General features: G+C 44.2%; 1 protein-coding gene across 2 annotated transcripts in view; it reads left to right on the top strand.

Annotated features, from left to right (window-relative positions):
- Nucleotides 1-12,272, top strand: part of CRY2 (cryptochrome circadian regulator 2) — a 49,066-nt gene that overhangs the window by 18,341 nt on the left and 18,453 nt on the right. For both annotated transcript variants that reach the window (XM_053259197.1, XM_053259192.1), the window contains exons 3-4: nucleotides 2,928-3,070; nucleotides 9,303-9,487. In XM_053259197.1, coding sequence (XP_053115172.1) covers nucleotides 2,928-3,070; nucleotides 9,303-9,487 — 328 coding nt within the window. The remainder of the gene's footprint in view (nucleotides 1-2,927; nucleotides 3,071-9,302; nucleotides 9,488-12,272) is intronic.

Below are 12,272 nucleotides of genomic sequence, written 5' to 3'. Positions count from 1 at the left end.
CTTAAAGCCATCCAGGTTGTTGGCTGTCACCACATCTTGTGGCGGAGAATTCCACAAGTTGATTATGTGTTGTGTGAAAAAGTACTTCCATTTGTTGGTCCTAGATTTCCTGGCAGTCAATTTTGTGGGATGACCCCTGGTTCTAGTGTTATGTGAGAGGGAGAAGAATTTCTCTCTGTCCACTTTCTCCACACCATGCATGATTTTATAGACCTCTATCATGTCTCTCCACAGTCGTTTTCCCCCTCTAAACTAAAAAGCCCCAGGTGTTGTAGCCTTGCCTCATAAGAAATGTGCTCTAGGCCCCTGATCATCTTGGTTGCCCTCTTCTTCACCTTTTCTAGTTCTACAATGTTCTCCTTTAGATGTGGTGACCAGAATTGTACACAGTTCTCCAGGTGTGGCCACACCATAGTTTTGTATAAGGGCATTATAATTTTAGCAGTTTTATTTTCAATCCCCTTCCTAATGATCCCTAGCATGGAATTGGCCTTTTTCACAGCTGCCACACATTGACTCTACACTTTCAATGAGCTGTCCACCACGACCCCAAGATCCCTCTCCTGGTCAGTCACTGACAGCTCAGATCCCATCAGCGTATACTTGAAGTTGGGGTTTTTTGTCCCAATGTGCATCACTTTACATTTGCCAACACTGAACCGCATTTGCCATTTTGTTGCCCACTCACCCAGTTTGGAGAGGTCCTTTTGGAGCTACTCACAATCAGTTTTGGATTTCACTACCCAAAAGAGTTCGGTATCATCTGCAAATTTGTCCACCTCGCTGCTTACCCCTGCATCTAGATCATTTATGAATAAATTAAAAAGCACCAGTCCCAGTACAGATCCCTGGGAGACTCCTCTTCTTACTTCCCTCCATTGCGAAAATTCTCCATTTATACCTACACTCTGTTTCCTGTCTTTTAACCAGTTAGCAATCCACACATGTACTTGTTCCCTTATCCCATGACTGCTAAGTTTCCTCAGGAGTCTTTGATGAGGAAACCTCCATTCAAAGCATGTGCCCTGCTACTGAGTTATGGAACCTTTCCCATATGGAAATCGCCATGTTTGGAGCAAGATATGTTATTACTAGACTCCACATGTGGAGTTCACTATACGTGTAAAGCTTGGTTTTAAAGCAACTTTGTAGTTAAGCCCATAAAGTTTACTAGCCTGCAAACATTTTTACTAGTTGTCTTATGGGCAGAACACACTTGCCATCATGATGATGATGATATTAACTAGCTGACCGAGCGCATAATGTCTGCGCCCCTAGTTCAACTCTTCCCCGCCCCCCGGCCCTTCTCCCTGACTCTGTCTTCCGGCGGGCGTCTCTGATGCCCAGCAGGCCTGCTTCTCTCCCCCACCCATGTTTTCTCCTGCCGGTTTCTCTATCTCCTCCGGCCGCCGCTACCTCCTGACCCCGGTGGGCACACAGGCCGCTGCCTCCTTGCTGCAGCCGCTGCCATTTCCCCCCACCAGCAGCTCAACGGCCTCCTACCATGTGTGAGCTCCCGCCACCCAGCCAATCCGCTGGGTGCCGGGACACATCCCCACGGGCACGTTTTCAAAGATTAATTATAAAGATAATCCACCTGGAATGGAAGTTTTTCCCCCAGTTTGATGTTGGGGGTAGGGACAAACCAGGAGAATGACTGCTCCTTAACTTACTGAAGTTGTACATGATGAAGCATTTTCTTTTATGGTGTGCATCTGTGGACATCAGTGGCTTCAGCAGTACTTGAACTGCTGATAATTCCCAGCAGTTGTTCCTGCTGGTTGTTCCCAGCAGTTGTTCCCAGCAGTTGTTCCTGCTGGTTGCCTCTTTGCCTCTTTATTTTAAGCTGGAATGAACTGGAAACATCATAGTGTCACATCATAGCATCATTTCCTGTTGTTGTGTTCTAGAGAAAAAGAAATGGCAACTTGCAGTAGTAAGCAATCAGGAATATTATAGGTACTTTCAAGGATGGCTGAAACTGCAGAGGCGCAATGTTAAAAAGTTAAAAAGAAAAAAGGTCCCACTGTTGGCGCACGCAGAGAGATGGCAGTAAAACGGGGGGAAGCTCACTGCTACTGCCCACATAAAATTGTTCTTTCCTGGGCATAATTCTTGGTGTACTTGCATTCAAGGCTGTTTTAGAATGTGGTGCTTATTAATATAGGTTGACACTATGAACATACACTATGAAAGTCTGCCATTACTCGAAGGGGCACATTGCACATTACAGCACAACCCATTCCCACCTTCTAAAATGTGAGGTAATTATACTGCAGAAAGCTGAGTTGGGGAGCCAGTGCCACTAGCAGTAGAATCAGTGGCAAAAACCATGCAGCACAAGAAAGAAGTGGATGTACTGCACTCAGTCTTTCACATGTACTTATATCGTAAGGAGTGAAGTGACCTGAAGAAAGGAACTAAAAAATTTTTTTTTAATTCTAAAATAGCAGCATACTTTTTTGGACATGTGAGTGATATACAGTGGTCCCTCGACTTACGTAGTTAATCCGTTCCGAACGGATGTTCGTAAGTCGAAATTTTCGTAGGTCGAAAAGCACACCCACGGAGGTCTGGAAACACTCGTAAGTCGAGGAAACCGCATCTAAAAATTCGTAAGTTGAGGAAGTCAAATCTAAACCGCCAACTACTTCCGGTCTTTTTTGGCGTTCGTAAGTCGAAAACGTTGGTTGTCGAGTAGTTCGTAGGTCGAGGGACTACTGTACATTGTTTGGGGGGGGGGGCATCTATTTTCTACTGTCTGTGTTAGTATACTTTTTAAGAACAGGATGTTCTCTCTAATTCTGCTCTTTGATTCCTGGCATCATGCATTGGCCTGACTTTAGTATTTTTCTCTGACTTGGATGACGTACTGAAATTGTGCCTTATGTTTATGGTGAGGGTTGATATTGTATGGTTTCTTGCAGGAATGGGGTATAACCCGTCTTACTTTTGAATATGACTCAGAACCCTTTGGAAAAGAGAGAGATGCAGCTATAGTGAAGTTAGCTAAAGAAGCTGGAGTAGAGGTGGCAGTGGAGAATTCACATACCCTTTATGACTTGGACAGGTAAGATACAGATTTATCTGTTTATCGATATAGATCAAGTAATGTGCTATTTTGGGGGAAGTGTGTCGGTGTGTGGAGATACTGGAGTTTATTGCCCAGATCTTAAACTCACTTCTACAATGGCCTCATAGGAACAAAAGGTCTCCATTTCCCTACTAAACTCCAAGTTTTGCTGTAACGTGCTATACAATAAGTCAGACTTTTGCTGCAGGTGTATAATGTACTAAATATGACACATTAGGCAAGGGGGTTGTTGGGAATGCTTAGTATGTAAATTTTGTGGGGATGCATATGTCACTAGGAGGCAATGCGTATGTAGAGATATGTAGCAAAGGGACAATGAGAGTGTTCTTGCCAAGCTGCTCTGATTTTTTTCAGATGTACATTGAAGTTTTTCATTTGCAGTCACTCTTGTTCATGTATTTGAAAGTGAATCAAATTTCTCGTACTTCTACATGTTGCCTCATTCTCCGCTGTACAAGTAGCAACTAAACTGTGATCACAGTGTATGTAACGTAGACTTCCAGACAACTTGCATGTAGATGTAAAGCTAAGTTATATTGGTTGAATGAGTTAATATGGTGTTAGTAAATTATAAGTGGTATGGTATGTTTGGATGTACTAGTGTGTTCTCTACCCAAGTAGGTTCTGTTTAGATTTTTTTCCCTATGGTTGGGAGCAGAACATTTCTCACTGGTTGGATGGAACTGTGTGCTGATTTGATTTGGAACTGTGTGCTAAACTGTTTCTGATGTATTATATGCAGTTTACACACTTTCCCTCGAGGCTGTGATCATGTTGCTGGGATAATGCCTTTTCCAGCCCTGATTGTATACTAGAACCATTTTGTGAGCATTCTGCCTTTAAAAACTTTTTAAAATTATTTGGAGAGTGTACGTTCTATACAGTTCTGTCATGGCTGTGCTAATCTAATCGGGTGGGATGGTGGGGTGCAATCTTAAATTCAAAATTCTCCTTCCTTTCAGGTAAATACAGATATAACCTATATTTAACCTCTATTTTTTAAAGGGCATCATTAAGTTCAGTCTTCTACTCAAGTAAATACAGTATTTACTATGTCTCTGATGCTATCCCACAGCGTGTTTCAAATTATTGAGGTCCTGGAGTTACCTCTACTACTTTTAAGAAGAGCCTGTTTCCTCTAGAGAATTCTACCTTAATAGACTTAAGGCCCTATGGATACAGGATACTTGCATGAGAATGCCCTGGGTATCTTGGACAAATTCGATGAATAGTTGTAACTTTTTAGTACTAAACAACCTGACATATAAAAGTGGGGAGTGATGCGACTTGTAAGTTGCTGAGAAATTGGTTAGAAGGCATATACAAAAGTTGTGTTAAATAAAAACCAACCCCCAAACCCACCTTTGTTCCTGAAGCAACAAATTGTACATAAATGTAGTAAGTTATCAGGGAAGAGAACAATCCTATGAATTGTCTTGTTTATTTTGGAAAGTGAAATAAACATGTTCCAGTATAGCATTTCTTGTTATATTGTGTATTTTTATTTACTTATTTATTTGCATTGATAGCCTCCAAGGAACCCAGAGTTGTGTGCATGGTTATATTTATCCTCACAACCCTGTGAGGTAGGTTAGGCTGAGAGATGAGCCACAGAGCCACCCAGTGAGTTTTATGGCTAAACGGGAATTTGAATTCTGGTATTCCTAATCCAGCACTCAAACTGCTACACCACACTGACTCCAGTTATTTAATCATTATCATCATCATCATCCATATGCTGGAACTTTCCTGAAAGAGGACTCTGTTCCTGGAGAACTGTTCCCTAAAGAGCATTCTTTAAGTATAATTCAATATTAAAACTCACCCGCTACTCTTGTCTTATTTAAACCAAGGAGAAATCTGTGAGATACATCATTTATATCCCTATGTTTTTGATGGGGGAACTAATGCTAAGAGAGATTGCCTAAGGTTTCCTGTTGAACATGGCTGTGTAGGTGACTTGACATTATTTGTCCAAGGCCATCCCCTACCTTTTGGACTATGCTGGCTTTCCATACTTGAGCTTATCTCTCTGACTCAGTCAGCTTTCAAACCTTGGCCCTTCATCCCAGTGTTCTAGTTCCCACAGTTCCATTTGCAGAGAAAAGACAGTCTTGTTTCTATGTGGTGCCTCTCCCCTTTTCAGTACGTAAGAGGGGTGGTTGTATTTGCTATGTGAATTCAACTGGCAGAAATTCAGTGGAGCAAGGACGTGCCATCTGCTTTGTGGCTGCTCTGTATTGTTGGGAAGCTGGGTCACAGAGTGGCGCATGTGAGTGTAGCTCAGTGAGAGCCTCGGTGGCGTGGAGCTCCTCCCCTTTACACGTGCTGCCTGTGGGGGAAGAACTGGCACATGGCTTTTGCTGAAACCTTAGATAGACTAAACGCCCAGCCCTTTGCATAAGTTGTTGACTGGGAGGACGTGTCTGCTGCAGCTGTAACTACTGTAGCACAAGCTGAGCAGGAAGCTGATTTGGCTGCTTCAGCTTTATGTAAGCTAGCAATGAGGCTATGCCTCTCTAACTCTTTCCCTCTTGGCTCGTATGAGAGACACGCATGTCTGCACTGTTTCTCTAATGAAATGGAGCTTCCAGATCTGTTGTTCAAAGATTTTGTTTTGCTAAATATTAACAACTTCCTCAGTAAAGAGGACTCCTTTTGGAGCTCTGTTGGGAACCCAAAACTAGCAGATAGCTTGCATGTGCAGGCATAATCTGCCTTACTATGGTGGCTTTCTGGATCTGCCCCAGTAGTCTAGCAGTGTGATTTGTGTGTGGTATAACATTCAAGAAACCATTCTGTGTTGCTAGAAAAATCAAAGTTTCCTCATTGGCTCAATTTTGCAGCTTGCAGGCAGTTTTCCCTCCAGTATTTTTCACTTGTGTACAGAATGAGTTTTGTTCGAGGCAGCAGTATCAAGGCAGAGCATGTGCATTCAGAGTGGGGCCTTCCTGATTCAACCTGAGCGGCATCTAAAATTAACTGAGTGGACATCAAAAAATTTGTGGATGTGCACACTCCTTAGAGGAAACACTGCTTGCAGGGGATCCCAGGTTCATATTGGTGGCATGATTGGTCATTGAGAGCACAAAGCATGTAGAACTGTAAACACACAGAGAACCATTTTAGTGATCTAGTTCTTAATCATAGCAGGAAATGCCATCTTTTCCAGGCAGTTTTGCTGGTATGATTAAAACTTGCCCAAATATGAAGAACACTTCATGTAAATATGCTCTTGGTGGCAACTACACCAAGAGTTCGTGTTTCTCAACCTCAGTGAGAGCTAGAGAATTTAAAATGGAAATTGGCATATGAAATTTCTAGAGGGAGTAAAAAAGCACTCTCAGGAGCTTCTGGTTAAAGTATTACCAATATCTGTGTTTGCTCTTTCTTCCCAAGAGAGGAAATAGTAGCTTTGCAATTCTTTGTGTTCTCTTTCAAGCTTTTCTTCTGTGGAACTTTAAGAACCCCTGCTAACTTGGCAAAGAGGCAACTTTTAGCGTGGTGATTCTCTTTATTTAGCAGCGGGAGAGTAACTGGCCCTATCCATCCCCAGCCCAGTACCTCCAGTTACTGCTGCTGGTGTCTATCTTACATTTCTTTTTAGATTGTGGGCCCTTTGGGGACAGGGAGCCATCTTATTTTAATTTAATTTAATTATAGTTCTCTGTGTAAACTGCCCTGAGCCATTTTTGGAAGGACGGTATAGAAATCCAATGAATGAATGAACTTAAAGAAGCTTAGAGCCCTTGTAGAAGTTTTGTAGGATAAGGTGGTAGAATTTTGGACTGTGCAATTCAGACTGTATTTTTTCGGATGCTCTCCTTCATAAGCTCATTCTATGTAGAAAACTAGCACATGGTGGGAAAGTTTAGCATAATCTCTCATGGGCTAATTTGCTATATGCAGGGAACTTTCTGGATGATGGATGTAGGCATTCAAAAAACATGGCATTCCCCCAGCTGTAATAAAGCATTACAGTGCAGAATTCTCCTGCCTTATAATTTTTTATTATTATTATTATTATTATTGCATTTATATCCCACTCTTCCTCCAAGGAGCCCAAAGCGGTGTACTACATACTTGAGTTTCTCTTTCACAGCAACCCTGTGGAGTAGGTTAGGCTGAGAGAGAAGTGACTGGCCCAGAGTCACCCAGCTAGTTTCATGGCTGAATGGGGATTTGAACTCGGGTCTCCCCGGTTCTAGTCCAGCACTCTAACCACTACATCACGCTGGCTGGCCATAGCCTACCACTTCACACTGTCCAACTTGTGGGGTGACTTCTAAAGCTCTGTAGTGTAATTGGCAAGAATTAAAGGAAGGTAGAACTCTTTTAAAATGTCAGATAAAGTAAGAGCATGAGACATATGCTTGGGATTACTACTTGTAGTTGGAGGGGGATTTCTGAGGAAATGAGTACAGCCAAGGTCCACAATTTTCAGCTGGCCTTGATCATTAAGCCAAAAATTGAGGTCACCATGATTCTGCCCCTCCCTGGTCTCATTTTGCACCTCTGTAAAAGCCTGCACAAGGTCAGTTCAGGGACAGTCTTCTCTAGTGTTCTCTCTAATTTTTTTCATCTGAATGCGGAATGAGTTTTGTTCTGGGTGGCAGTATCAAGGCAGTGTGCGCACACATGCATTCAGAGTGGGACCTTCCTAACTCAACCTGAGTAGGATCTAAAATTGACTGAGCAGACTTTAAAAAACATGAGCACATGCACACGTGCACGCCTTAGGAAGTTCATCACCAAGTCACCTGGAGTGCCTCAGCAGCACAAGGTCAAGCCGACAGGCCCTTTCAGCTCAGAAGCTGGAGAGCATAGCCCAGGAAGCTGCTACTTGCTCCAGCTCTGTGGGTAGTGAGGCTTGGCCCTGTACTGCCTAGAAGCTCTAGGCACCTTGGCAATGCAGCAGTCAAGGGAGCTGCTGTCGCCCTTTGCAGCTGTGGAGCAAGGGTGGCAGAAGCCTATTTGTTTGGCCCCAGGTGCTGCTTGGTGCCTCTAGACAATGTAATGGCCAAACAACTCCCAGCCATTCTCCAGCTCCAGAAATATGGAAGCGGTGGGATCTCTATCCCTCTCTGTAGCTTCAAGATTGAGAGGAAGGCTGGGGCTCACTTGTCAACATTCATCATGGTGACTGTGGTGAGCAAAAATTTGGAATTTGAATCAAACATCCAATACTAGGATCCAGTGTTCCCTCTAACAGGGATTCCCAGATCTTGTTGACTACAACTCCCATAATCCCCAAGCAACAGCCATTGCAGCTGGGAATTCTGGGGGTTGTAGTCAACAATATCTAGGAATCCCTGTTAAAGGGAACACTGCTAGAATCCTGTTACAAAAGAGATGAGGAAGAACACTAAAATGTCCTCAACCTAATTCTAATCACACATACAATACTTATATACTAGTGGGCCCAGACGCAGAACATCTGCGTCTGCCTCTAGTTGGGCCCAGCCATCCCCCCCTGCCATGCCGCCGCCATCTCACCCTGAGGGGCCAGGGCCAGGCCACCCCTCCGCCGCCTCCCTCCACCTAACCTCTTCCTCCTCTTGCCCCTCAGCCCAGTTATCCCCCCGCATGCTGCCACTGTCTCATCCCGGAGGGCTCGGGCCAGGCCGTTCTGCCACGGCCTCCTTCCGTCTCACTGTCCTCTCGCCCTCTTCCTGAGGGTGGCGGGGCTTTGCCTGATGCCCCAGTGAGTTCCTGGCGCGCGCTCCTCCCTCCTGCCCTTGCACGTTGCAGTCGCAACCAGTGGTGGGCCTAGAGGGGTTGGAGCTTGCCACATCCCCATGAATCCATCTACAGGAATTAATTATATAGATTAAATTGGACTAGAGGCTGCTGCTTGGTGGGTGTCTAGAATATGGTTATATACATTGGGACATTGCCCCTGGGGTGGAGAGGTTAGTGGCTGGGTGCCCTTTTGGTGAGCAGTATAGTTGATTGGGAGATGTAGGCACAGAATGGGGCATGATGGGGCTTTCAGGCCAGAGATTTGATTTAAGGGAGTACTTTTTCATAGCTGAGGTAGCAAATAAATGAGAACAGATTTCCATTGTTGTGTGTATTTTTCACTTCCCCTTAACAAATATCTGAAGAAAGAGCTGATCCCAAATACACTGGTGAGGATGCCATTTCCCATATATCCTGTGGGAGCAAAGCTGTTCTTTTAATTTTGTCTTCCTACTCTTTTCTTCAGGATAATTGAACTGAATGGACACAAGCCTCCTCTCACCTATAAACGTTTCCAAGCTATCATTAGCCGGATGGAACTTCCCAAGAAACCAGTCAGCAGCATAACAAGTCAGCAGATGGAGAAGTGCAAGACTGAGATTCAAGAGAATCATGATGATACGTATGGCGTTCCATCCCTGGAGGAGCTAGGTATGTTGCAGAGCTGCATGGTAGCTATACCAGCTTTCTTTGCACTTGGAACACTTCCAAGACAAGCGGTAGTATTCTTGCTTGACCTGATCTGACTCTGGCTTTAGAAGCAGACCAGATTATCTGTGCATCTTCGGCTTGAGAAAATGAACTAATTTTCTGTCTGTGTACCACAAGTCAGAAATGACTGTTGCAGGGTTACAGTTGAAATGAAAGGAAGTTATACGTTTTAAAACACTTGTATGGGGATTCTTTTCTAGCCTCACTTTCAGGCTACCACTATTCCAGCATTTCTTTAGATATATGCTTAAACTTATATTGCATGTTGGGAATTAGTTATTGTTCTCACAAATGCAGGCTTCTGCTGGGCCAAAGCCCTTCCAGTTGTTGCTGCAGCTTTAAAGAACCTCAAGAAGGAACTGAGAGAGTCTGAGAATTTTCTGGAGCTGAAATAAGTCATTGCTTGTTCTGAAAAGGAACAGGCTTCTATAGGCCTCTGACTCTGGGGGAAGGGGAGGAGCAGATGCTGATATATTCTCTGCTTTCCTATATTAACACTCGAGATCTCTTACGGAATCTAGGCAGTTGTATTAGAAGAACAGAAATACCAGAAGAGATGTGGAAAGAGTTACTCATGAGAAATAGTCAGAATACAGAGCAAATTTGGACTTCTAAAGGATTTGAGTTGCCATTTTGAGGTCAGAATTTGGGACCTCAGGCCAGCTACAGAAACATCCCAGAGAGAGTGTTTTTGAACAGACAAGAGAAATTGCACAATTTGTGTGAAGAATGAAAGGCAGCTACTTCAAGCATTTTATTTATTTTTATACCACCTGATATGTACAGTGAGGGAAATAAGTATTTGATCCCCTGCTGATTTTGTCCGTTTGCCCTCTGACACAGAAATGACCAGGCTATAATTGGAATGGTAGGTTTATTGTAGCTGTGAGAGACAGAATAACAACAAACAAACCCTCAAAAGCCCAGTGCCCAAAAGTCAGCGATGGATTTGCATTGTAGTGAGGGAAATAAGTATTCGATCCCCTATCAACCAGCAAGATTTCAGGCTCCCAGGTGTCTTTTCACTATATGCAGGTAACGAGCTGAGATGAGGAACACCCTCTGTAAGGGAGTGCTCCTAATCCCAGCTTGTTACAGTACCTGTATAAAAGACACATGTCCATAGAAGCAAGCAATCACTCAGCTTCCAAACTCACCACCATGCCCAGGACCAAAGAGTTGTCGAAGGATGTCAGGGACAAGGTTGTAGACCTGCACAAGGCTGGACTGGGCTACAAGACTATCGCCAAGCAGCTTGGTGAGAAGGTGACTATAGTTGGCACGATAACTCGCAAATGGAAGAAACACAAAATAACTGTCAATCTCCCTCGGTCTGGGGCTCCATGCAAGATCTCACCTCGTGGAGTTGCAATGATCATGAGAACGGTGACAAAGCAGCCCAGAACTACACGGGGGGAACTTGTCAATGATCTCAGGGCAACTGGAACCATAGTCACCAAGAAAACAATTGGTAACACACTACGCCGTGAAGGACTGAAATCTTGCAGTGCCTGCAAGGTCCCCCTGCTCAAGGCAGCACATGTACAGGCCCGTCTGCAGTTTGCCAATGCACATCTGAATGATCCAGAGGAGAACTGGACGAAAGTGTTGTGGTCATATGAGACCAAAATCGAGCTCTTTGGCATCAACTCAACTCGCCGTGTGTGGAGGAGGAGGAATGCTGCCTGTGAGCCCAAGAACACCATCCCCACCGTCAAACATGGAGGTGGACACATTATGCTTTGGGGGTGTTTTTCTGCTAAGGGGACAGGACACCTTCACCACATCGAAGGGACGATGGACGGGACCATGTACCATCAGATCTTGGGTGAGCACCTCCTTCCCTCAGCCAGGGCATTGAGAATGGGTCGTGGATGGGTATTCCAGCATGACAATGAGCCAAAACACACAGCCAAGGCAACAAAGGAGTGGCTCAAGAAGAAGCACATGAAGGTCCTGGAGTGGCCCAGCCAGTCTCCAGACCTTAATCCCATAGAAAATCTGTGGAGGGAGCTGAAGGTTTGGGTTGCCAAACATCAGCCTCGAAACCTTTCTGACTTGGAGAGGATCTGCAAAGATGAGTGGGACAACATCCCTCCTGGGTTGTGTGCAAACCTGGTGGCCAACTACAAGAAACGTCTGACCTCTGTGATTGCCAACAAGGGTTTTGCCACCAAGTACTAAGACATCTTTTGTGAAGGGATCGAATACTTATTTCCCTCACTACAATGCAAATCCATCGCTGACTTTTGGGCACTGGGCTTTTGAGGGTTTGTTTGTTGTTATTCTGTCTCTCACAGCTACAATAAACCTACCATTCCAATTATAGCCTGGTCATTTCTGTGTCAGAGGGCAAACGTACAAAATCAGCAGGGGATCAAATACTTATTTCCCTCACTGTACATCTTGAGGTACTAGATAGCTATATACTAGATACGTACATCTAGTGTATTAGATACTTTACCACGTGTCTTCCATCCAGGTTTTGACCCTTTATTTTATTTTATTTTTGGAGCATTTGTATTCTGCCTTTCAATCCAGGCAAGTCTTCAAGGTGGCTCACAATGAACTGCTAAAACAATTAGATTAATTTGCCCTCCCTCTCCCTGAAGGCTCTTCAAAATATGATCACCAGATATATTTGGTGTTCTCTTCCAGCCCATCTTCTGAGTTGCCAGCAAAGTAGTAGCTGGCAGCTGATGTTAGTGACAGGGGAGTTGGGGCT

Source organism: Hemicordylus capensis, chromosome 1, assembly GCF_027244095.1.
Source record: "Hemicordylus capensis ecotype Gifberg chromosome 1, rHemCap1.1.pri, whole genome shotgun sequence".
NCBI lineage: Eukaryota > Metazoa > Chordata > Lepidosauria > Squamata > Cordylidae > Hemicordylus > Hemicordylus capensis.
This window is presented reverse-complemented; position numbering and strand designations above follow the sequence as displayed.